At 44.8% G+C, this 27,008-nt stretch overlaps 1 protein-coding gene across 1 annotated transcript in view; it reads left to right on the top strand.

Moving 5' to 3' along the window:
- Nucleotides 1-27,008, top strand: part of Deptor (DEP domain containing MTOR interacting protein) — a 161,746-nt gene that overhangs the window by 40,303 nt on the left and 94,435 nt on the right. The window contains exons 2-3 of the mRNA XM_006982386.4: nt 11,751-11,929; nt 13,777-13,900. Coding sequence (XP_006982448.2) covers nt 11,751-11,929; nt 13,777-13,900 — 303 coding nt within the window. The remainder of the gene's footprint in view (nt 1-11,750; nt 11,930-13,776; nt 13,901-27,008) is intronic.

Below are 27,008 nucleotides of genomic sequence, written 5' to 3'. Positions count from 1 at the left end.
TAGAAAATCTTCCCCCATCCTGCGGTACCTGCCTCTCTGATCTACCCAATTATGTGTCTTTGTTCTGTAAAAAACTTCATGAAACTGCTTCCATATTAGAACATGAAAGTTGGAGTAACCTAAATTTGTATTCCAGAGCCATGGTTATTCAAAATGGTGCCAGGATAAACTGTCTTGATGTGTGTGTGTGTGTGTGTGTGTGTGTGTGTGTGTGTGAGAGAGAGAGAGAGAGAGAGAGAGAGAGAGAGAGAGAGAGAGAGAGAGAGAGAGAATGAATGAATGAATGAATGAGAGAATGAATCAAGGGCTAGGCAGGAAGAAAAGCTAGTCACCATTAAAATGGAAATAGAGCAAAGCATGGTGGCAGAGGTATATGATCCCACACTGAGCCAAGAATGGTGGCACAGGCTTTGAAGCTGAATCAACCACAGTGACATGGATTTCAATCCCCACACTGCCAAAACTAAGGCGAGAAAATCTCCAGCTCAGGGCACATCTCATAACAGTGCTCTCTCATGAGACCCTACTGAAAAAGAGGAAGCAAGTCATTGGGTTTTTTTTGTTGTTGTTTTTAAATTAAGTCTATCATATGTAGTGGCACGTACCTATAATCCCAGGACTGCCAAGGCTGAGTCTGGAGTATCTTGAATTCAACACTAGCCTGGGCCACACAGTGAGACCCCATTTCAAAACAAAACCAGAAAGATTGAGATAAACTGCACATTAGTAGATGGTGATTAAGTTATGTGCAGGACCACCTGCTCAGGTAGCCAGCCTCTCCCTCCTCCACATCATTTTTATTTGTGCCCTTGCACATTCCATCTCTCTAGCAAGTATCCCAGCATCCACTGTGCCAGGCACAATAACATGGTATATTTGCAGTGTGAAAATTTGTATCTCTTTATTGGAGTGGTTTTTTTTTTTTTCTGGAGTATTCCATTTTTACTGCTCATTTTTAGAATTCTGTTTCTGGTTATAAAAGAAAAGAAATGGTGGCAGAGGTATTGAGAACTTGTAACCCCTGGTAACATATCTAAAAATATCGAAATTTATCTACCAAATTCCTCGGTATAATTTTTCCCCTCTCTCTGCTTTCTGCCCCTTCTCTACTACCATCTGGTTCCATTTTTAAAAGTTTAGTGTTATTATTAGTGTGTGTGTGCATAAGAGAGAGAGAGAGGGAGAACATATGTGGGGTGTGTGTGTGTGTGTGTGTGTGTGTGTGTGTGTGTGTGTGTGTGGTACACATGCCACATTACATATGTAGATGACAACTTGGTGGAGTCACTTCTCTTTCCACCCTTACCTGGTTTCCCGGGATGGAACTCGAGTTGCCAGGACCCTTTACCCCCGAGCTACCTCAATAAGCCTCCTACTCGATTCCCTTTGTTTTTGAGACAGTATATTACTACTAGATAGCGGAGGATAGCCTCGAACTCACAGTGTAGCGCAGGTTAGCTATGAATCCGTAGCAATCCTGATGCCAGCCTCCTGCATGAGCCACCTGACCAAGCTATGCGTGTGGTCTGTTGTTGTTTCTTCTTCTTTGCAATGCTGGGCATTGAACCTAGGGCCTCTAGCACGCTAGGCATGCGCTCTACCGCTAGTCAACATGCCCGGTCCAAACAGTCCCCCACCCCAAAGCACTGGTGAGTGAGCCCAGGGCCTTATATTTGCTTAGGTGAGCTTTTACACTTTTTACCACTAAACTCTAGCCCCAGATGTTGCTTTCTTAAATAAGAAACCAGTCAGCCGCTGGAGGGAGATAGGGCCAGAGGGGCAGGTGTGGTACGCTGCCCCCCACTCTGCAGAGTGAGTCCGTGGAAGTCAAGAAGTCCCAGTTAGCCCTGGGCTCAGGGGTCACAGAAGGCTAGTCAATGGAGTTCTCTCCTATAGTATTTCAAGATAAACACTACCTAATAATTTTTTTTATTTGGAAAGTGTACAAGAGCAGAAATGACTCCCTTGGCTCCTTACACATTCCTCCTCCGCTGCAGTATGTGGCATTTTGTTCCACATTTGAATTTCTAAATAAATTGGCCTTCATTATTCTTGGATTCCTGACAGACAGCATGTCTAAGAATTAGTGTTTTGCATTCTGCCACTCTGAGCGTGTTCAACAAATGACTCAGTGCTATTGTCACTGAATTCATTAGCGGGACTCTTCTGAAGATTTCAGTGTACTTGTGTGAACTAACTTTTTAAAATTAGGGCGCAGTATTCTTGAGAATTGGTTCTGCCTGCAAGGACCATTGGCAGTTTTAGGATTATTTAGGGAGTCACCACAAGGACCAATGAAGCAGTCATCACTGTGCCTAGCACATAGGGAGACTCTCAAGCTCTAATTTTTTTTTAATTTTTATGCATTGGGGGGGAGGGGCAGGGAACGTGCCACAGAGTGCAGAAGTATATGTCTTAGGGAGTCAGTTCTCTCTTTGTGCCATGGGCTCCAGGGACTGACCTCAGGTTGAACGGTTGCACACCAAAGGCTTTTACCCACCGATCCATCCTGCCGGCCCTTGTTTTTGTTAATAGTTCACTGTATGTTAGGACAATTTTGTTTTCTGAATTGAGTTTTCTTTCAGATTGCCTTTTCCCCCCTCCCTCCCTTCCTTCCTCCCTTCCCTCCTTCTCTTCCTTTTTTTCTTTTCTTAGTGTGTGTTATTGTTGTTATTATATTGCTTTAGAATTTTCCATTACATTCACCTTTATGGGCTGGGTGGTGGTGGCGCATGCTTTTAATCCGAGCACTTGGGAGGCACAGCCAGGCAGATCTCTGTGAATTCATGAGGCCAGACTGGTCTACAGAGCGAGACCCAGGTCAGGCTCTAAAATCTACACAGAGAAACCCTGTCTTGAAGCCACCCCACCCCCCAAAAAAACCCAACAACAACAACAACAACAAAAAAAAAACAATTCACCTTTATGTTTATATGTAAAACAGGTGTCTCTAGCCATACCTCAAGTTAATTTTTCCTTCTATAAAAGAAACCATTTAATTGGGGGCTTGCCTACAGTTTTAGAAGGCTAGTCCATGGTCATCATGGCAGGAAGTAGGCAGATATGGCACTGGAGAAGTAGCTGAGAGCTTTACATCCTGTTGGCAGGCAATGGGCAGAGAGAGGGGGCCGCATGTGGGTTTTTCACACCTCCTCAACAAGGCCATGCCTCCTAATCCTTCCTAAACTGTTCCACTCCTGGGTGACGACTAAGCATTCTAATGTATGAGCCTATGGGGGCCATTCTCATTCAGACCACCACAGCAAGGTGTTTCTGCATGCCATTTGCTCTCCTGGGCTAAATTCAGCAGCTAATGATTTTCTTTACCTTCTCATAGTGTAATTGTTGGGATTCTGCCACCACTCCAGCTGCGTGACTGCACATGTGCAGTTCAGGAGCTAAGTAAGGGGCCTTGCGGTCTTACGCCATCAGTGCGCGCTGGTGATTATGTGCGCTCGGGGTGGTCACACAATCAGCGCATGTTCTCGGGAACCCTTAAAAAGCCGGACACAGACCCCCTCCTCCTTTCTTTGTTCTTTCTCCCCTGACACTATCTCTTCTCTGTCTCTCTCTGTCTCTGTCTGTCTGTCTCTCTCTCTCTGCAATCTGCATGTTCTTCTCCCCAGGCCTGGTTCTTCTGTCCCCCTCCCCCAATAAAGCTCTGATACTGGGTTTTGTCGAGGCTCGTGACCTTTCCACGAGGCAACCAGTGCCGCTTATCATTCTTAACAGTATTGACCAAGGTAACCGGAAGGAGTCTTGTTTCTGTGCCTCTGCCCGGCTTCCCATCCTAGGTTCATTTTGCTAGGTGGAGATGGTCTCCCACACAGCACCATGGCTTCTGTGTGCTGAGAGCCTGCTTGTCATTCATTGTCCACCTTGTCATTGTGGAACCCCTGCCTGTTTCCCTGGCTGGCACCGGCAGCAGTGGACACAGGGATCAGTGGGCACCTCTCGAGGGATTCTGGCTTCTTGTGTCCCAGATCAAAACATTGCACAGAGACATGCAGTTGGTAGCAGAAGCAGGGATGGGTTATTATAAAAACTATATATTTCTGAAGAAGGGAGTGAATAGAAATGGGGAGAAAGTTTAGAAACTCAAAAGTGGTGGGCACAAAGAACTGGAGACTGGGGTCACTGTGGGGTCACTGGCACAGTGCGGCCTTCCTTGTGTGTGCTCTGTTACACATAGTTCAACATATGGCTTTGGTCCATGGGTGTCTCATCAGCATTTTAGGTCTCCACACAGGGGTATATGTTTTAGTATTGTGAGTCATGGGTCACTTTTAGACCCTGGTGTGTCTACACCTGAACCTGCCCCAGTGTTTCCCACCAGTTCTGGAGATCCGGGCACTAGGTTTCCATCTTTCCTCTTGGCCAACAGGTTTTTCTCAGATGCTAATTTTGAAGCTTCACTGTGAAGCCTTCTGGACCTCAGTCTCTTTCCTATCCTCCAGCCCCACAACTTTAAAAACATTTACAGACATGAAACATGCTTGTCTGTAATTTCAACACCCCAAGAGACTGAGGAGGACAGAGGGTCCTATGTTTGAGGCTAACCTGGGCTATATACTGAGACCCTGTGTCAAAAAGCAGCACACACAAACACACACACACACACACACACACACACACACACACACACACACACACAAACACACACACAAACATGGAGTTAGTTAGGTTTTATCTCTTTCCTTGTTTGGTTACTTCTAGCCAAATTTGTTGTCTGTTTTACATCTGCCTCTTTTTAAAAAAAGGTTTATTATAATTGTCTGTGTGTGTGTGTGTGTGTGTGTGTCTGTCTGTCTGTCTGTCTGTCTGTCTGCATAGGCATGGGGCAAATGTGGAGGTCAGAACACCTTTGTGCAGTAAGTTCTTTCGTCCCACTGTTGCGTGGTTTGAAGGACCGAACTCAGGTTTCCAGACTTGCACAGTGAGTACCTTTACCTGCTGAGCATCCCACCAGGCCTGTTCTCAAGTCATTTGGCTCAATAGTAAGAGCTGGCGATTGTGTACTCTAGCCTCACTGTATCAGCTTTCCAAGTTCATAATCTTTAAGGTTGTATCTCTTACCTGGTCCTTAGTACATCAAGGCTAGGGTTTGGCTCCAAGCACATGGGCCAAAGTACTTTCTGGAAGAAGGAGATAAACACAATGAGTCAGGTATTTTCAACAAAATTATATCAGTAGTTTTTCCTAGAAGAGAAAACAGTAAGGACTCAAATTGTCCATTCCTATTAATGTAAATCTCTTTCTTGCCCCTATAAAATATTAATCCTAATATACTTCCGTGTTTAATAAAACATGTCCCCTATAGGATTGCCAGATTAGATGGAGAGTACTCAATAAAATTTGAATTGCAGAGCTAATGAATAATTGTTCTTTAGTATAAGTAGGTCTTACGCAGCATTTGGGCCATGCTTATAATAAAAGAATCATTTTGTTGTTTCTCTAAAGTTCAAATTTAGTTGGGTTTCCTAACTTCTCTCCTTTTCCAGTCTCTCTCCCCATTTCCGTGTGTGTGTGTGTGTGTGTGTGTGTGTGTGTGTGTGTGTGTGTATGTGTGTTATATGTGGATATGTGTGTGTGTGGATGTGGTGTGGGTGGGTGGGTGTGGATATGGTGTGTGTGTGTGTGTGTGTGTATGTGTGTTATATGTGGATATGTGTGTGTGTGGATGTGGTGTGGGTGGGTGGGTGTGGATATGGTGTGTGTGTGTGTGTGTGTGTATGTGTGGATATGTGGTATGTGTATATGTGTGTGTGTGGATATGTGGTGTGTGTGTGTGTGTGTGTGGATGTGTGGATATGTGGTATGTGTATATGTGTGTGTGGATATGTGGTGTGTATGTGTGTGTGTGTGTGTGTGTGTGTGTGTGTGTGTATCTCTGTGTGTGTTGCTGCTGCTACTGCAGCAGCTAAAACAGGGCCTTATATAGCCCTGCCTAGCCTTCAACTTACCATTAGTTGAGGATGACTTTGATAAAAAGACCTTGGTAAACTCCTTCTGCCTCTACCTTTCACGCCCACATTCTTCTTGGTAAATCGGGCAGTCCTGCTTTGTCACTGCCGTCCTATGGGCCTTCTTTAGGCCTGTTGGATGATGATGCTTAGAATCATCCCCATCCCTGCCCCCGTCACTGGCATTTTCATCTCTTACTGGTGGAGTCATTGCTCTGTCCTTTCCTTCGTGAGCCCTATAGCATGTTTCGACTCTTGGGTCTCAGATAATTGTAAGTGACTGAATGTTCTAATTAAGTACCTACATGTGCTGTCAGCTATTTATCTGCACACAAAACAGTCCTTGAGTAATGAAAATAGATGTTAAAAATTCCATACCCCAAACACTTGGTTTCCTTATTCATGGAGGTTCATATTCGGCTTCTGCCAAAACTTCTGAATTCATTTTTTTCAAAGATTCATTTTTTTTTGTAATTATATGGCTATGTGGAAGGGGTGACAGTGTGCATATGGGAGTACAGATGCCTTTGGAGTCTGGAAGAGGTTGTCAGATCCCCTGAAGAGGGAGTTACAGGTGGTTATGAATCACCTAACATGGGTCCTTTGCAAAAGCAGGACATACTTGTTGTAGAATATTATTATTATTTTTTTTTTTTTTTGGTTTTTTGAGACAGGGTTTCTCTGTGTAGCTTTGCGCCTTTCCTGGAACTCACTTGGTAGCCCAGGCTGGCCTCGAACTCACAGAGATCCGCCTGGCTCTGCCTCCCGAGTGCTGGGATTAAAGGTGTGCGCCACCACCGCCCGGCTGTAGAATATTATTTTAAGATGTGTTACATTTGTTGATGCTGTGGAATATTTGTATAATGATGCAAAGATGTATTGTGTTCTTTTATGTTGCATTTGTTTAACTCTGTGAAGCTGTGTTACTGTGCCTGTCTAAAACACCTTATTGGGCCGGGCGGTGGTGGTGCACGCCTTTAATCCCAGTACTCGTGAGGCAGAGCCAGGCGGATCTCTGTGAGTTCGAGGCCAGGCTGGGCTACCAAGTGAGCTCCAGGAAAGGCGCAAAGCTACGCAGAGAAACCCTGTCTCGAAAAACCAAAAACAAACAAACAAAAAAAAAACCACAAAAAAAACCAACACCTTATTGGTCTAATAAAGAGCTGAATGGCCAATAGTGAGGCAGGAGAAAGGATAGGCAGGGCTGGAAGGCAGAAGAATAAATAGGAGGAGGAATCTGGGAGGAGAGAAGAAAGAGAAAGAGATCAAGGAGCCAGAAAAGAAGGGCCCAGACATATAGCAGCCACCAAGAAACAGTGAAAGAAAGATTTACAGAAGAAAAGGAAAAAGCCCAGAGGTAAAAGGTAGATGGGATAATTTAAGAAAAGCTGGCTAGCAACAAGCCAAGCTAAGGCCAGGCATTTATAAGTAATAATAAGCCTCTGTGTGTGTAATTTATTTGGGAGCTGGGTGGTGGACCCGCAAAAGAGCAAAAACAACAACATTTTGGCGATCCAACGTGGGCCCGTAGAAAGCTGAACAACACATACTCTTCACTGCTGAGCTGTTTTTGCAGCCCCTGAACTTTTCATTGGTGTTTTATACAAGCTAGATTAGGGGGTCATGGTAGCATAGAAGAAGCAGCAGATGGAAGGGACTGTTTGAGTTCAGGAACAAAGGCAATGAGCGAATGCTATGTCAACAAGATAGCCAGGCTACACAGTAAGGCCCCATCTCAAAAATCCTAATGAAGTACTAGCTAGCCATAATAACAGCAGCAACAGAGTAGAGTCGGGAGATGGGGAATGGAAAGCAAGCATCTGCTCTGGGAGCCCTGGGAGCCCTGGGAGCCCTGGGAGCCCTGGGAGCCCTGGGAGCCCTGGGAGCCCTGGGACCACTGTGTTCAGGTTACACAGCTCTAGCTATTGACAGTTTCTCTGGAGGCACAGAAGAGGCAAAATTGAGTGTCATAGAGCCATTCAATCATCCATTGGGAGATTTGGGACCTTTTTCATAGAATAGGCACCTAATTAACCTCATCAAAGGGTAGGCAACATGGTGGTTCATGTTACTTAAATACAAGTTCACTGGCTTTGTGGACTGTTGATTTCAGGTGCTCAGGTAGGGTAATTGGAAAGATTTCTCTTTGCTATTGTTTTGTGTTTTAGTGATAAGTTCTCTCCATAATGTAGGCTGACCTCAAACTAACAATCCTCCTGCCTCCTGCCCAGAGTGTTGCAATTACAGACGTATTCTGTCATGCATGGCAGAACTTTTCTCTTGATCTGTTTGTATCTGTTATTATATTATGATTGCTTTGTTCTGGGTTGAAAAGTTTTTCTTGGGCATGCAGTCTTTATCATGGCAAGAATGGACAGTAGCTGTAGCTGCAAGTGTTTGTTTTGTTTGTTTGAGATGGGATCTTGTGATGTAGCCCATGATTGCTGCAATACTCTGTGGATTGTAGGCATCATCATACTCATCTGAGGCATAAAATAAAAAGTCTAGTAACAACCAGGACTTACAGAAAAAGTCTCACAGTTGCCTTGTCTAAAGTACATGCTCGTTCATGAACCAAACTTAGAACCTGAGGAAAAAAATAGCACACTATCATTGGCTAAGCCTGGGTCACATGTTGGGGCTAAGCCCAATCACATATGAACTGCTTGAATTGGTAGCAGATGATGGATGGTTTTCCCAAGGAAAGTCAATGCAATTAGCAGAGAAGAGGTGGATGAAGTTAGATTAAGCAGGAATTTCAACATCAACCATAGAGAGATCACATGATCACTCACTTGTTTAAAACCCTTCTTTTACAAGGGAGAAAAGTGAGATTCCAGATAGGTGAATGGCTTTGAGAGTGGATCATTTAACACGTGTGAAAATGTTTGGTACGACATTAGGCCTGGGCTAGAAACTCACTTGAACTCATTGTCTTTATTCTATGTAGTTCCCATTGGTTGGGGATGGTCCTTACTCCCCACTCTATTGCCTAGGCCCCTGCAGAGCCTGAGTCCTGGCATCTTTCCTTCTCAGGCCACTCCCAGGTCTTGAAGTCATCAACCTTCAGTGGCTCTGTTAGTTTGTGGACCTGTATAGCCAAGTGGACGATGTGGTTGAAAATTTTATCTGTCCTGGAGCCTGGAAATACAACATCAAGGTACATTGTCCTCCTGAGGCCTCCTTGATGTGCAAATGGTGACAGTCTCCCTGCATCTTCATATGCCCATGTCCCCACTTTCAGTCACAGTGGGTTAGGGGCTGCTCTCTAGACCCTTGCATGTACTAGGGAAGTGTTCTGCCTCTGACCTCGAGGCATCCCCAGTTCTTAATTCCATCTTTAGAAACCCATTCCCTAAACAGAATCACAGAATACGTGGGATTGAAAAGTCAACTGAGGGGGCAGGTATGAATCTGAGGAGAATACAATTTGATCTGTGGCAGTTGGGTCGCAAAGAACACCTAAGCCTCGGAGATTTTGGTTGGGTATATTCCCCGCTTGGGACACCTTCTGAGATATCAAAACCCATTCAAAGTGGGCATGGTGATGCATTCTGTAATCCTAGCACTTGGAGGGTAGAGGCAGAAGGATCATGAGCTCAAGGTCATCCTTAGCTACATAGGATGTTTTACTCCAGTGCGGTGGTGTAAAAGACTCCACCCTGCCTCCCCCCAGAAGACTGGGGTGTAGGTCCCTTGGTAGAGTACTTGCCTGGCATACAAAAAATTGGGCATGGTAGTACATATCTGTACTCTTACCACTTGGGAGGTAGAGGCAAGAGGTTCAGAAGTTCAAGGTCATCCTTAGCTACATATGGATTTGGAGAGTAGTCTGGAATACATGAGACCTTGTATCAAAACAAAACAAACAAACAAACAAAAAAACAGACAAGAATAGGATTTCTCTCCCCCCCCCCCACCATCACCCGGCTTTCTCCCTCTCTCTCATCTACTCACACTGGGCACATACTTTTCCACTGAACACCACACCTCCAGCCCTTCAGTCTCTTTCATTAGAACTGTCCCTGTGAGGGATCCACTCTGCTGGGTTTCTGCTTGGCATACCCACTCCTAAGTCTCAACATGGCCAAGGATAAAAGTCTATCCAAACTCTCCACTTTACTGGTGGGGGAGTGGGGGAGCCCTTAAATCACTTGTCCGAATCATGCAACCCTTTATGAGGCATTCCATTTTCCAAGACTGTTCAGCACTGTTCAGAATATGCATCATGAAACATGGACATCAGGTAAGAGGATGGTAGAAGGCGACCTTGTGGGCCACCCATTCAATTCCTTCATTTGAGAAATAAAAAGGAAATGCAAGGATGATTTAAAAAAAAATATTGTAAACGGCAGAAACCTTAAAGAAAAGCCAGGTCCATAATTCCTTTGTGAAATCATGGAGAAGGAAGGGAAGCTCCCACAAAGCCCTTTCCACTAATTTACCAGCCTGGAAGTAAGTTGTATTTTCTTAGCCCAACAGCTTTAATCGATTTCTCCTTGACTTTTCTTATCCATCTTTAGCTGGAGGCAGCCTGATGAACTCAGGGACAACAACAGGCCTCGGATCTCATTTTCGAGACTTGTTAGCCGTGTGGGTTTAGATAAGTCATTTAATTGAAGGACCTCTGTACCAGGCTTTTTCTTTTAAGCCACCAAGCAGCTCCCAAATCATGACACAGAGACTTATTAGTTTTGAATGCTTGGCCTACCTTAGGCACATTTCTGGCTAGTTCTTTTAACTTAATCTGTTTCTCTTTATCTACCTTTTGCCTTATTTCCTTTCTTAGTGTATATCTTACTTTCCCAGCTTCTCTATGTCTGCTGGCTGGCATTTGCCAGGCTTCTGCCCCTAGACATCTCCCTTGTTCTCTCTTCCTTCTTTTCTTATTCTTCCCATTCTTCTTTCAAGCCTAGATTTCTCCTCCTCTTTATTCTCTCTCCCTGCCAGCCCCGCCTATCATTTTCTCTATCTAGCTATTGGCCATTCAGCTCTTTATTAGACCACTCAGGTGCCTTAGGCAGGCAAGGTGAGGCAAATGCAGCACATCTTTACATAATTAAACAAGTGCAGCCTACACAAAAGTAACACACCTGTACACAGTTAAAGTAATATTCCGCAGCACAAACAAATGTAACACATCTTTGCTTAGTTAAAATATTCTGCAACAAATCTCAATCTCCGCTGTTAAAGAACGAGGGTAGTACTAACTGCTGGTGGATTGTTGTGAGCATCGTGTGAGCTAATCACTCACTGTAAAGTGCTCTGATCAACTTGTGGAAGGCAGTAAACCTCGCACCAAGATTAGCTCCAGTAAACTAGGTGTGGTGGCATAGGCCTGGAGTCCGAGGTGGAGGCATGAAGATCAGGAATCCAAGGTCATCCTTGGCTGCAAATCAAGTTTGTGACCAGTCTGGGTCCCATGAGACCCTGTCTCAAAAACCCAAACAAAAACATAGCTATAGTCCCTACTGGAGGGAAAAAAAATATCCCAAAGGTGAGCTTGTTTGGCTGCGTTTTCTGATGCATGCCTCTAGTGCCTAGAAGTCCCTGATGGGTAGATGATCATGGGCATGCCTGGGTCTTTGTCCTATGAATGAGTGAATGAATGCACATAGGTCGTATGAATGTGTGGGTGCAAATACTGGAGAACTGTGAGTGACCTGGGATGAAGAGAGGGTTCTGACTGGATGGAGGTCTCCAACGTGTTTGGTTACTTCTCCATAGAATTGGTTTAGGAATTCCCCTTGCCAGCAACCTTCCTCACATTCCTGCTCATCTTTTTAGGCTGAGGCTCCATGAAGAAAAGGTTATTAAAGATAGACGGCATCATCTCAAAACCTACCCGAACTGCTTTGTCGCGAAAGAACTCATTGACTGGTTGATTGAACACAAGGAGGCCTCTGACCGAGAGACGGCAATAAAACTCATGCAGAAACTAGCCGACCGGGGCATCATTCATCACGGTGAGTGAGGCGGCACTGGCAAGGTGTCTGGAGAGGCCATGAAGACCACATTGATTGCGTAGATGTACCCATTACGAAGTAAGAGGAAGAATTGATAGCACATGCAGAGGCAGGGGGATCAGAAGTTCGAGGCCATCTTTGGCTAAATAATGAGTTTGAGGCCAGTCTGGAGCTATGTGAGACCCTGTGTCCAAAAAAACCAAATGTTAATTAGTAAACAAATAAACATTTTACTTTAAATTATCTCCTCAGTACCTCTTCCCAAAGACTCCTGCCTCCAAGAGGTACTTGGTTTATTTTCATATGCTTTCCTAGACAGTGTGCCATATTTGAGCCTTCAAAACGATGCATGTTTACTCTTTGCAACTTGATCAGCATACTGTGTGCCAAGTTCACCAGTGATGATAGTCTATTCCTCTGAAATTATTGTTTTTTAGGTTAGCAGACATTAAGCTAGGCCACAAGTTTAAGGCCCATCTGGATTACAGAGTGAGACCTTGTCTCAAAAACAAACAAGTTTTAGAGGGCTTGTCTATGATCCTCATGGCTAGACAGAGCTGGTGCTGGCTGGAGTAGTAGCTAAGAGCTCTACATTGTGATCAGCAGGTAGAAAGCAGAAAGAGAGACACTGGGCCTGGAGTGGGCTTTTGAAACCTCAGAGCCCACCCCCCCTCGCCCCCCTGTGACACGCTTCCTGGAAGGACCCACCTCCCAATCTTTCCTAAACAGTTCAACAACTGGGACTAAGCGTGCAGATATATGAGCCTATGGGGGCCATTGCCATTCCAACCATCACCCTCTCAATGGTTCAATGAACATTCATGAACATGTGCATGCCGGCTAGTTTTCTGTTGACCTGACACAAGCTAGAGTCACTTAGGGAGGGGGAACCTCAATTAAGAAACTGCTTCCATGTCGCCCTGTGGGCAAACCTGTGGTGCATTTTTTAAGTTGAAAGTTGATGTGGGTGGGGGCCCAGCTCACTATGGGCAGTGCCACATCTGGATAGTGGTCTTGGTTGGTATCAGAAGGTAGGCTGAGCAAACCATGAAGGGACACCCAGTAAGCAGCATTCTCCTATGACTTCTGCTTCAGTTCCTGTCCAGATTTCCCTCAGTGAGGGACTGTTAGCTGGAAGTGTAAGATATAACAAACCGCTTCCTCCCCAAGTTGCTTTTGGTCATGGTGTCTTTTATAGCAGTAGAAACCCTAGGACAGTATGTCCTTGAAGTCTCAGCCTGGCCTAGACACTTGCACAATGTTGTTCGTCTAAGCTAAGATAAAAATTCTCCTTATTTTTGTTTGCTCACTCTTAGGGTTCTACTTACAAATAGTTCAGAGAAGCTTCCATTTCCCGAAGCTGGGGTCGCAAGGACTCCTCCCTCACATTCCCACTGCAGTTTTCCCTGACCTGTCCCTAACATCCTTTAACCTAACAAATCTCCAGCATCCTTTAGTTATATGCTGATGTTTCTCTTTGTATCACTTTTGGTATTCTGACAAAAGGGTCAGTCCCTGTAGCCTCAGATGACCTCAAACTAGCGATTCTGTGTCTCAGCCTCCTGGGTATAGGGGCTAGAGGTGTATGCTACCTCGTCTAGCTTTGATTTACATTCTTTGTGGCTCATGTTGTTCCAGTGTTCATGCTTCTGAAGACTCTGGGATAAGTGATGAAGTGAACTCTGTGAGCCTTTCAATTCGTGATGATGATGATGGTGGTGATGCTCACAGCGCTGAGCGAGAACACTCAGTAGCTAGCACTCACTCTATCCTACAGCAGATACCTGTGTGAGCAAGAATTAAGTGGTGAGATGGATTTGAATCTTCTGTCTCTCATTGTGTTTCAGTGTGTGATGAGCACAAGGAATTCAAGGATGTAAAACTCTTCTACCGCTTCAGAAAGGATGACGGTACCTTCCCGCTGGACAACGAAGTGAAGGCCTTCATGAGAGGACAGAGGCTGTATGAAAAGTAGGTCCACTGCCATGTTATCTTGACTTGGAAAAAAGGAAGCGGGCTCTATCAGTCTTTCCGTTGCTGGCTTGTTAATTTATTTATTCATTTTGAGAAAGGTGCTTATGCTGAATCCAAGCCCTCTACAGCCATAGGATGGCCTTGAATTTCTGACCCTTCCGCCTCTACCTGCTGGGATTCCGACTGTGTGCCACTTTTCCTTGTTGTATATGGTGCTGAGAATAGAACACGGGACAAGTACTGTATCACCTGAGCTTCCTCAGCAGCTGTCTGTCTTTTACCGTGTCAACTCCAGTGGGGCTCTTCCATGTGGGCTGCTTACATAACCGTTCCTTTTAATAGGAGAAAACTCTGTCATATAGTTGCCTTTCTCTTCGCCAGAAGACAAAATTGGTTTCATAAGCGCCTTAATTCTTTATCAAAATCGTATTTCCGGCACTTCCGACCATCGCACAAAACTCCAGAAGCGAGAACAGAAGGGTGCTCTTTGACGTTTGCCGTCAAGTGACACCCATGGCCTTTTCCTTATTTGATTAGATGTGACGGTTGCTGAATCTCGGGATTCAGGCTTGTACATGCTGTGCATGGGGGAAGGCTGGGGTCATGTCAGGCGATGAGCACTGAGAGCGAGCGAGCGAGCGCTTCATGGAGCAGGATCTGCCGAGGACCGTCTCTCAGCCTTCTGGAAGCTGAAACATGCCATCCATAGCACAGGAGTAGTCAGCTGACAAGTCTGGAGCCTCCCAGGAGGTGTGTCTCGGCGCCAGTCTCCTGTTCTCTGGCCTCTCACTCTTCTAGCCATCCTTATTTTTATCCAGGGCAACATTTTTAGAAAGGATCTCAGAGACAATGCCATTCCGTAATCCTGACTGTCTTGCAAGGCTTTGAACATTCTGAAAACACATATTTGTCCCATAAAAGATGCACAGGTGTCACCTGCTCTACAGTGGGTGGCAGGGGGTGGGTGTAGGGGCTACAGTGAGGGTTTAAGAAGCCAGACAAAGGATCAAGAGGATTAAGAGCTAAGGTTCAATGTTAGTTGTGAACACAGGGCTTGCACATGCTTCGTGGACTCCAGCAGTGACCTCTCTGCCAGCTACATTTGCATCTCTTCCAGCCTGGCCCACCTGTGCCTAGCCAATTATATGGTGAACATTTGCTGAAAATTATAAATAGAGGCCAGGGATGTGTCTCAGATGTACACAGTTGCCTAACATGTGGAAGACCCAGGAGGAGGTAGAGAGGGACCATGGCTTTGGTTTTTTTTTTTTTTTGTTTGTTTGTTTGTTTTGTTTTGTTTTTGTGAGTTGACCAATATTCCAGGGCTCTCTGTGCCTGCCATTTACTTTCTCGTCACTAATACTCAGTGTCTCAAGTTACAAGTGAAGTTATTTCTCCAGATTGCTTGTGAAATCAGGACGAGGACAAAGATATTTAATATGTATTTGACCCTAAGTGGCCCAGCTGCGGCCTCACAGACCTTGGCCTCTGCTTCGGGTTGCTGGATCATGTTTGGAACAAACTTTGGGACCACTGAAGTGGACTCTTCGTTGTATGCATTCTCCTTGTTTTATAGGGGATTTTTCTATGAATTTCAGCACATTCGTTATTTTCTAAGTTTCAGATACTTTTATAGCATTAAAAGTGATAGTTGGCAATCTATTCAGATACCTTATTTACATTTTTAGAACTAAAGGAAACTTTTTTTTTCCTACCGTATTTTCCATAGAACCCTTCTTTGGGGGTGTCTCTAACATTTACACATGAATGTCTTTCGAGATAAGTGTTCCTTTCATTATTCTCCTTTTAAGATAATAACAGTAGGCATTTACTGATTGCAAAATACTCATAGGAGAACCTGAGTAGTAGAGGTTATTGAATTAGTATAGCATGGCCGATTTAGATATTGTCCCTGTTTTATGGTGGGGGAAAGGGACAGGCATGGTATGTCTCTTGTCCAAGGTTCAACTAATAAATCACAGCAGCAATTTGAATCCAGAAGCCTAAATCCTAGCAGTGTTGCCACTTGGCTGACAGTAAGTCCTAAATCCTTTTCATTTCCCTTTATTGAGATCACATGAGCGAATAAACATTTACTCCAGAATACAGCTTGCTGTAAAATGTGGCAGAGGATTTATAACTTGTCAAGGTAGAGAATTTTCTGTAAAATTTTATTGAAAGTGTGCTGGGACCCACAGACAGACATAAACATAAGAAGATCCTGCTTCGGGGCCAGTATCCCTGGTGTTCTCTAAATAAGACCCTTGATGTGGCTCTGACCTTCATGCCTCCTTCCTGAGGATTAGCTTTCCTGGTACCAGAAGGAACCATGCAAGCTTCCAAAGGAGGGTGGTAACCAACAGTCCTATCCAACGATGATGCTGATGAACCACATCCACCACCAGCATGGCACCATAACCTAAGAGTGCAGCAGTAACCAACAGCTCTCTGATTATACTCAATGAGAAAGAAGTCATGTCTGGTGCTAGAAGCCTAGCTAAGTACTCAGTGCTTAGTGAAGTCATGGTGATTGGAGGAAAATCTACAACCACTGATTTATTAAACCAGCACAATCCCTATCAACAACCTATAAACATTTGTCCTTATACCTACAGATAAGTGTTCTCCTTACTCCCCATCAAGGAAATTTCTCTTTGCAACAGATGGAGACGACTAGACAGACAAAACCAATCAAAATGCAGAGCTGTGGAGTTCTGTCCCCATTGGATACATCTACAAAACACTCTGCATCAAAGGCTCAGGGGTGGGGGTGGGGTGGGGACACATTGCGGGAGAGGAGGGGTCGAAAAGATTGTTAAGAGCCAGAGGATCAGGGAGCTTGCTGTGAGATGGTGTCTCCTAGGAAGGTCAGAAGCTATGTGCATAAAGTCTCGCCAATGTGAGAGCCCCGATGTGAACTGAACAAGGATGACCCCAGTCAGTGAACATGCCCAAGTGGGCGGGAAAGAGCTCACAAGGCCTCCACCCTACACAAAGAATTATAATTAACCCAGGAAACCTCAAAGTGGGAGAAGTGGTCTTCCTCAGGGAAGGCACACCACTGGTTGTCTAGTTCTACATGGTCAGCCCTGAGAACATACATACAGGTCGTATTATATGAACTGAGTAGGTTATATTTAGAAATATATATGCGTATACATATACATATATGCATGCATTAACAATTAATGAAAGAAGAGGCCATGAACTTTTTTATTCATTAAAATTTTTTATTTATTTTATAGCCTGATCACAATTTCCCGTCCCTCCATTCCTCCCACTCCCTTCCCTCTATTCTCCTACCCTCCTCCCCATCCACTCCTCCTCCATCTCTGTTCAGAAAGGGGCAGGCCTCCCTTGGGAGTCAACAAAGCATGGCACATCAGTGTGAGGCAGGAACAAGCTCCTCCCCCCTGCGTCAAGACTGGGCAAGGCGACCCAGCACGGAGAATAGGTTCCCAAAAGCCAGCTCATGGGCCAGGGACAGGTCCTGATCCCTCTGCTAGGGGCCCCACAAACAGACCAAACTACACAACAGTCACACACATGCAGAGGGCCTAGGTCAGTCCTAGGTAGGCTCCCCAGCTGTTGGTCTAGAGTCTGTGAGCGCTCTTGATCTCAGGTCAGCTTTCTCTGTGGGTTCCCCGGGTATGACCTTGGCCACCCTTGTCTCGTACAATCCCTTCTCCCTCTCTTCAGTAAGATTCCCAAAGTTTGGCCCAGTGCTTGGCTGTGGATCTCTGCATCTGCTTCCATCAGTTACTGGATGAAGGCTCTCTGATGACAATTAGGGTAGTCACCAGTCTGATTACAAAAAGCCAATTCAGACTCCACTATTGCTAGGAGTCTTAGCTGGGGTCATCCTTATGGGTTCCTGGGAGTTTCACTGGCACCAGGTTTCTCCCTAGTCCCAAATCCACCCCCCCTCACATCAAGACACCTCTTTCATTATTCTCCTGCTCTGTCCTGCCCCTAACCCATCCAACCCAATCCCTCATGTTCTCACACCTCCCCCAACAACTCTGTGCTCATCCCCAGTTTACCCAGGAGATCTCTTCTATTTCCTCTTCCCAGGGAAATCCTTGCATCCCTCTTTGGGCCCTCTTTGTTATCTAGTCTCTCTGGGGCTGTGGATTGTAGCCTGGTTATCCTTTACATCTAATATCCACTTATGAGTGAGTACACACCATGTTAGTCTTTTTGGGTCTGGGTTACCTCACTGAGGATGATTTTTTCTTTAGTTCCATCCATTTGAGGTCATGAATTTGAGGGAAAGTGGGAAGTAGTATTTGGAGAGAGGAAAGGAAAAGGAGAAGCAATGTAATGTTATAATCTTACCTAACCTAGTTGTTGAAGAGAACACTTTGAATTAACCTTGATCATCTTCAAATCTAGGAATGACTTCTCAGTTCTAGTTTCACCTGATTTAATGCAGAGTTACATTCCCCTCTTTGTCTGGTGAATATCCTATTTGTCTTAGGTGGGCTCTTTCGTTGTTCTTTTTTCCAAAGGACCTTGGCTTTCTCACCAGTAAGAATTCTCTCTCCAGCCACCAGCCTATTTATCCTGCTTAGGGCTTTGGACCTGATTGAAGAATGGTAATGGATGAGCACCCTCAGATCTGTGGCTTCCCACTGCTTGGCTCCATTTTTTCTCTTCTACATGACCAAAGAGGAATCAGAGGGCAAAACCATCTCCAGTGAGCCAGGGCCCTTCTGTGTGTTTTATCTTTTCTGCCATGTGTCCCAGGGTGGTTCTTTTGTTCTTTCTCAGTGCCTGGCACAGTGAATATTGTTGAATGTACAAAGAATTTTCTGAGCTGTTTCTGGGAGCCTCTGAACTCCTGGCATGAGAGAGCTGCTTAATGGCAAGCGACAATAGCCAGCCTGTTTACCTTGTCTGGCCTCTAGAGCTCACAAAGCATCTTTTTTTTTTTTTTCTTTTTTGCTGTTTTTGTTTTTCAAGACAGGGTTTCTCTGTGCAGTCCTGGAACTCACTCTGTAGACCAGGCTGGCCTCGAACTCAGAGATCCACTTGCCTTTGCCTCTGAGTACTGGGATTAAAGGCAGGTGTGAGCCACCACCTCCCAGCACAAAGTATCTTATACATTGTTATGCTTGACTTCCCTTACCATTTTAAGTGATATCCCCAGCAGGTATAATTAATTCTATTGTAAAACTGGGGACATGAGATCTAGAGAAATTGAAATAGTTAATAGAGACCCTCAGATAGAGAGCTAAAGATGTTTCTTAAACACTTCTGGGGCTGGAGAAATAGCTTCGCAGTTAGAAGCACTTGCTGCTCTTCCAGAGGACCCACATTTGGTTCTTAGCACCTACATCTGGTGGCTCACAGCTACCTGTAATTTCAGTTCCTGGGGACAAGATGCCATCTTTTGGTATGTGCTGGCACCCCCATGAACATGGCATGCACCACACCACAGACAGACACAGACACCGACACCGACACAGACACAGACACACACACACACACACACACACACACTTGGGTGTACATGCACCCCTAAAAACAAACAAACAAATAAATAACTTGGCAAGGGGATGCCTTTAAGGTTTTTGTGTGGGACTGGGAGGATGCATCTGGGTGTATGCAATTGTGTATGAAGGCCAGAAGTCAGCTTCAAGCATTTTTCTCACTGTCTGTTCTTGGGGACAGTCTCTCACTGAATCCGGAGCTCATCGATGGGCTGGACTGGCTGCCCACACACCCCAGGGACCCTCCTGTCTTCACCTTCCCAACACTGGGGCCTTTAAGGTGGGGATCTGAACTCAGTTCCTCATGCTTTCCTGGCAAACATTTCCCTGGATGAGTCAACTAACTCCCCAGCACATCTTTAAGCCCATCTTCTTCTGTTTCCAGCTTGTAAACGTTTTTCAGACTGAGGTTGGTCGGTCGGTCAGTTCATTGGTTACTCAGGTTGTTTGTTTTGAGATAGGTCTATATAGGCCTAGCTGTCCTCGACTTTCCTATGTAGACCAGCATGGTCTCAAACTTCCGGCCATGCTCTTGCCTCTGTCTCCCAAGTGCTGGGATCATAAGCACGAACCCAAACTCATATCTTCAGTTCTGCAACTTAATTCAAAGTTTAGCTTGAAATATTTTCAGCTATTTGGCAAACTGTAGCAAAACCTTTTCCATTATGCTGTGGACATCTTCAGTTTAATAGGCAGCCTGATGAGTAGTTTCACAGAATCTTTTTTTTTCTTGGCTTGAGACAGGGTTTTGTCATATAGCTCAGGTTGGCCTTAAACTCACATTCCCCCTTCATAGATACGCTATGGCAGTATGTAGCATAGAACCCATATATATATATATATATATATATATATATATATATATATATATATATTTTTTTTTTTTTTTTTTTTTTTTTTCCTGAGACAGGGTCTCACTCTGTAGCCATGGCTGTCCTGGGACTCAATATTTAGACTAGGCTGGCTTCAAATTCAGAGATCTACCTTCTTCTGCCTCCCCAGTGCTGGTATTAAAGGTGTGCCCCACCATACCCAGCTGCTACATAGAATCTTATAATAATAATAATAAATATTTCTTGCCTTTGTGTATTTGAGATGTCCAGTGATTTTGATACTACGGGGTTAAAAGTTATCTTTTACCGCTGTTTATGTAACCAGGGTGACTTTGATACTCAGTCACTCATGTTAAGAACTGTTGCTGGGTGGTGGTGGTGCACGCCTATAATCCCAGCACTCGGGAGGCAGAGGCAGGCGGATCTCTGTGAGTTCGAGGCCAACCTGGTCTACAAAGTGAGTTCCAGTACAGGCACCAAAACACCACAGAGAAACCCTGTCTCTAAAAAAAAAAAAAAAAAAAAAAAAAAAAAAAAAAAAAGAACTGTTCACATGGGGCTGGCGAGATGGCTCAGTGGTTAAGAGCACTGACTGCTCTTCCAGAGGTATTAAAGACTATTGGGGTCCAGCCTCTAATAGTCTTTTTCCCAGGGTTCCAGAAGAGATGCTACCCGCAGCGAGAATTAATCTAAGTACACCGAGCTCTTTAGTCCATTCACTTTATTCTTCTGAGTCAAAAATCTATCTCCACCGCTTCAATTCTGTTCTCATACTTAGCTCCTTTCTTGCCTGATAGCTCTCTACATTTTTCTGCTGTACTCTGAATTCCGTCATAATTCCCCCATTTGGTTCTTCCCCATCCTCCATCTCATTCCACTAATCCTCCCCCAAGTCTCTGAGGCTTTCAGTTATAGACCCACACAGAGCAACAATTCTCTGGCCCAAGCAAGGTCACCAGGCTTGAATTCTTACAGGGTCGTAAAGGCAGATAAGAGTTTACCTCAGGCAGTGACCACCAGGCTTTCTTTTACCACCCAAAAGGGGAGTGGCTAAAGGAGGTGGGGTCAACTAAGAGTTAAACTCGGTTAATAGATCAGAAAAAGGGAATTTATGCCCTCAAACTACATTCCTAGAAGTGGTTAGGTAAAATGTTAGGAGTCTACAATGTTAGTATAAATCATGAGTAAAATACAACTGCCTATATTTCTTTAGGGCTCTATCTGCCACTTTCTGGCAGGGCTGGGGTATCTAGGCAGCTGTGGCACAGCTTGTTGCACCTGGTATGCAAAAAGCCCTTTTGTTCTAAGTTCAATGTCAAAAGGGAAGTTTAGAGATACCACTAAGGCTGTGTAAGAAAGGAGGGTCTGAGCTTAATTTGCACAAGAAACAAAGCTGTGTACCTAACTATGTCCTCCTGGCCTAGTCAGTGTCTCCCTATGGATATTTACCTTAATTCTGGAGACTGGCAGGTGGTCTGGAATGCTTATTCTGTCTGCTGTTTATCCTTGGATGTTTGAGAGGTATCTCAGATAAAATGCTTTTGTCTGGAGCTGGCCCTGGCCTTGGATGCTAGCTAAAGGAGAGATCTGATTCTAATGCTAAAAAGAAAGAAAAATAAAAAACCTTGAAGAAGGAAGCCTTGCCTGTGTGACTGTTATCCAAATACCTTAATTGTACAGGGAAGAACTATGTCCAAAGAATGATTAATCCACACTGTACTAGGAATGGAAAAGCTACAATAGCACACAAAAAAATTATTGCAGGAAAACGGCTTGATATTCAAATCCAAACCAAGACTCCTTGAGCCTTGGCTTTATCCTCTGGAAGACCCTTGGCTTCTTCCAAGTATTAGCTTTTGTACAGTCAGTGGAATTTCTACTAAATACTTCTGTGACCCACAACACAGAGGACCTGGGTTCAATTCCCAGCACCCACGTGGTGGCTCACAACTGTCTGTAACTCCAGTTCCAGGGGACCTGACATCCTCACACATACGTACCTGCAAGCAAAACACGAATGCCCATTTAAAACAAAAAAGAACTGTTAACTTCTGACTGCAGTTTTACCATACTTCCCTGCCAGCAAGTTTACCTGTAACCATTCATGGGACTTTGTAGAAGATAAGAAACCCTAGGTCAAAGCTGGGTGATGGTGGCGCACACCTTTAATCCCAGCACTCGGGAGGCAGAGCCAGGCGGATCTCTGTGAGTTCAAGGCCAGCCTGGTCTACAGAGTGAGATCCAGGATAGGCACCAAAACTACACAGAGAAACCCTGTATCCAAAAACAAACAAACAAACAAACAAACAAACAAACAAACAAACAAAAGAAAAAGAACCCCTAGGTCAGGACTGTTAAGACACAGTGCAAAGAGGCCTTCCCAGCTTTGGACCAAGGCACCCTGCAGCAAGCAAGATACACTATGTGGGGGTGCAGTGAATGGCAGCATGGCCCGGTGGAAAATTACTCACACGGCAGATGCGCATCCACATGGAAAGTTTATTATAATAGACTGGGAATAGAAAGATGGGGTGGGGTGGGGGGAGGAGAGGAAGGAGAGCGAAGGTACGCGCAGCCTTGTGGAGAGGAGAGATGGAAAGGGGGAAAAGAAGAAGAGGAGGAGGAGGAGGAGGAGGAGGAGGGTGGGGTTTCCTCTTAAAGGAGGTTTTATGTCCAGATGCCCACCCAAGGGGCAGGCCAGAATGCCAACAAGGACATGACAGCTGCTAGTTTATGACTCTTAACAGTGACAATGGGCAAAGTCCCATCATGTGGCCGGTTTGGTTCCCACGGACAGCACAATGGCTGGTGACCATTGGGTATGCACACAGTGGGTTGTGTACAGAAGAACCCTAAGCCTGGAAGCCCTGAAGCTTTCACGATGGTCTTCAGGCCACCCTGCTGGCTGTCCCAGACTGAGACACTCTGTTTTCAAGCTAACCGAAAACAGATCTGCCTTTCTGTTAAGAAAAGGGACAGTGTCTTCCAGGCCCATTTGCTCTGTGGACACCCTTGAGAAGCCAGTCTGCACAAAAGCTGCTTCAGTTTGCAGGCCTTAAGGAAATGTGAGAGGTCTGTGGAGACTTGTCTCCTGATGGCTACAGTGCACAAATTAATTGAATATTGTGGCTGATCGTTAGGGAGCAATAATTACCTTTCAAACGTTTGTTTGTTTGGAGATTGGTTTTAGCCCAGGCTGGCTTGGTACTTGCTATGTAGCCCAGCTGGCCATAGATAGATGGATAGATAGATAGATAGATAGATAGATAGATAGATAGATAGATAGATAGATAGAGACAGACAAATAAATAAATAAATAGATTAATAAATAAAAATAGACAGGCAGATAGATAGATAGATAGATAGATAGATAGATAGATAGATAGATAGATACAGACAGACAGACAGACAGACAGACAGACAGACAAATAAATAAATGAGATAGGGTCTTACGTAGCCTAGGCTGTCCTGGAAGCCATTACATAACCAAGGCTGACCTGCTCTCCTTTTACCAATGCTGGCAATACAGGCATTCACCACCATTCCAACGAAAAACTTTTAAAACGGAAGTGTTTTAAAATGGCTATCCTTGCTTTTCATAGGGTACTTAATAAACATTAGACTAAGTAGGCAGTGGTGGCACACGCCTTTAATCCCAGCACTTGAGAGGCAGAGGCAAGCGAATCTCGTGAGTTCGAGGCCAGCCTGGTCTACAGGGTGAGTGCCAGGACAGCCAGAGCTATACAGAGAAACCTTGTCTCAATAAACCAACCAACCAACCAACAAAACAAAAAAATGAGAACAAAAATTTAAGTGGTCTTGTGGTGTGAGCCCTTTGCCATAAAGCCTGGATCTGGGTTCAACTGCCTTGCCTCATTAAGAAATCATTATGTATTTAAAATAGAAAAATGAATTTAATTACTGTTTTGGCCAAAACTGGGGTGAAGTTCTCAGTCTGTCTTCTTCTCGTCCATAGCAGTGCAGAGTCAAGAGTTCCCACCTTTGCTTTTTAGTTTTAGTTTTGAGACAGGATCCGTGTAATCTAGGCTAGCTTTGAACTTTCTATGTAGTTGAGAATGACTTTTCAAGCTCTACTTCTCCTGCCCCTGCTTCCTGAATACTAGGATTACAGGTGTGTTTCACTATATCTGGTTTCATATGGTGCCATGCGCCAAACCAAGAGCTTTGTGCATGCTAGGTAAGCTCTCTACCAATTGAGCCACATCCTTATCTCTTAGTAGATGACTCAAAAAAAAATTGTGTGTGTGTGTATGTGTGTCTATGCATACTCATGCATTTGTGTGAGCACACAGGTGCATATGTGCCCTGTTGCTCTCCACCTTGTGTGAGGTGGAGTCACTTGTTTGCAATCGCATACGTCATACCAGCTGATCCCTGGGCTTCCAAGGGCTCTCCTGTGTCTGCCTCCCATCTTGCCTTAGAAGCTATGGTATTACATGCGCCTGCTGCTGTGTCTGGCTTTATGTGGTTCTGGGGACCCAAAGTCAAGTCCTCACACTTGCATAGCAAACACTCGACCCACTGAACCATCTCCCTAGGCCTCTTTAATAGACTTTTAAATGAGCCTGGGAAAAGTGTCACTTGGTTTATGCCAAGTGGCTGCAGAAACCCCATTTCCCTCCTTTAGGAGGGATGCCACCTTCTGCTGGGTGTGTTTTCAGTTAAATTAGAGCTTCGTTAATATGCAGATCAGGCCACAGCCATCTGTGCTTGTCAGAAGTCATCAGGCCGAGGTTGTCATCCACAGCTTTCTAGCTCTGGTTGGTTGTTTAGAAATGACTTCATTTAAAGGCAAACAAGTGGCCATTTGAACAGGAGACCAGGTCCAGTAAGTGGAGACCTATGGCAATGCTAACTTCTGCTAAATGCTCCTCCATGCCCTGGAGTTACTTCTCTGTGGTTACTTTCAATTTGGTAGAGTGGGGGATAAATTCAGGATTTCTGAAATCAAAGGAGGGTGGGCCAGAGTTCCTTTCCTGTCACTCGCTGGCAGATCTCCTTTCTGAGTCTGTTTTTTCGTATGTTATGGGAAGAAAGTGCCTACCCTTCAGCTGCATCCTGAGGACCAGCCTCATGGAGTCTCATCTACAGTAGGACTTTTGTATTTTAACACACAGGGTATTTTCCCATGTATATGAAATGTGGCCTAGTAATTCCCCAGGCTAAGATTCTTGGTCTGTGTGGAATATTTCTGTCCATCTTTCAGATCATTTCTCTCCCTGTTTCCAAGGTCCCAAAGGCTGACCTGTCTGAAAGACCTCAAGAGGCTTCATGGGCTCCTGCCTTTTCGTCTGGCTCCATCAATGGGAGGCACTGTGATGAATTCCTCTGCTCCCAGCCCACTGTCGAATGGCCACAGTGGTGGGCAAAGAGCCCTCTCCTGACATCTGTCCTCTGGGCCCTATATAAACCCTCTCCCATAACCACAGGGCTAGTGATAATAATGATCATGACCAACCCAATTGGCCAGACCTGAGCCTCATCACCCCTCCTAGTTCTCCTTAGCCCTCCTCTTGGTTGTAGTAGCTCCTTGATTACACACTGCCTTTCTGTTATATTGCTATGTTTGCCATTTATTTATTTTGAGAGAGTCACGTGGCCCTGTGTCTTAGTTAGGGTTTGTATTGCTCTGAAGAGACGCCATGATCACAGCAACTCTTAATAAGGAAACCATTTAGCTGGGGCTGCCTTACTGTTTCCCGGGTTTAGTCTATTATCATCATGGTGGGAAATATGGCAGCGTACAGGCAGACATGGAACTGGAGAAGTAGCTGAGATTTCTGCATCTGGATCAGCAGGCAGCAGGAAGAGAGCAACCTTGGGTCTGGCTTGAGCTTCTGAAACCTCAAAACTCACCCCCCAGTGACACACTTCCTCTAGTAAGGCCAAGCCAACAATAATAATGCCACTCCCTATGAGTCTATAGAGGCCATTTTCATTCAAACCACCACACCCTGGTAGCTCCAAACTCAATGTGTAGTCGCCTTGAACATGGCCTGAACCCCTGACTCATCTTCCAGTTTCCAATTCCCGTATGCTGGGTTCAGGCTTATGCCACCATGCTGAGCTATCAACTGACTTTTGTTAGCACATTTGTATGATCCTATTACTTCCTGAGCAGACCCTGATTGGTCAGTCCTTAGATCAGAATGGCGATCTTAACTCCTTCCAGTTCAGGAGGGCTGAACTGTCTATTTCCTGTAAATGGGGAAGCCACGTGTTGGTGGTCTGCTTGCCATTTTTGTTGTTTGTATTTTCACTGATTGTGTTTCTTGAATATTAAGATGGTTGAAACCGACATGTGGTCCACTGACTAGTTCGTGGTTCCCTTCATCTCTCCTGTATCACCTTCGGTGCAGCTGACTCTCCAAGGTACCTGTAATGGGTCTCGGGTTTCTGTCTCTCCAGCATGACTTGATCCTGGAACCTCACTATCCAATGCAAATACCCTCCCCTAAATGTCTGTTGAAAAGGGAACTAGATAAATGAATGTGTGGTCGTTTTTATTTAGGAAGCAACAGGCAGTTCCCTTTCTCTCTTCCCTAAGCTGTTCATTTTGTTCATATTGGAATGAAATGAGTTTTGCTCTTCTGGGGCCATTCTGTTCATACTTATTGGTTGTAGTTTCTGCTTATGAATATTCAAAAGCTGTGATGACTAACCACAGCCACCCCCACCCCCACCACCACACCCCCCTCCCCGGCCTTGTTATATACTCTTGGTGCAATCCTAATGATTTCTCACATGCTTCATTTG

This window comes from Peromyscus maniculatus, chromosome 20, assembly GCF_049852395.1.
Source record: "Peromyscus maniculatus bairdii isolate BWxNUB_F1_BW_parent chromosome 20, HU_Pman_BW_mat_3.1, whole genome shotgun sequence".
In the NCBI taxonomy this organism is placed as follows: domain Eukaryota; kingdom Metazoa; phylum Chordata; class Mammalia; order Rodentia; family Cricetidae; genus Peromyscus; species Peromyscus maniculatus.
This window is presented reverse-complemented; position numbering and strand designations above follow the sequence as displayed.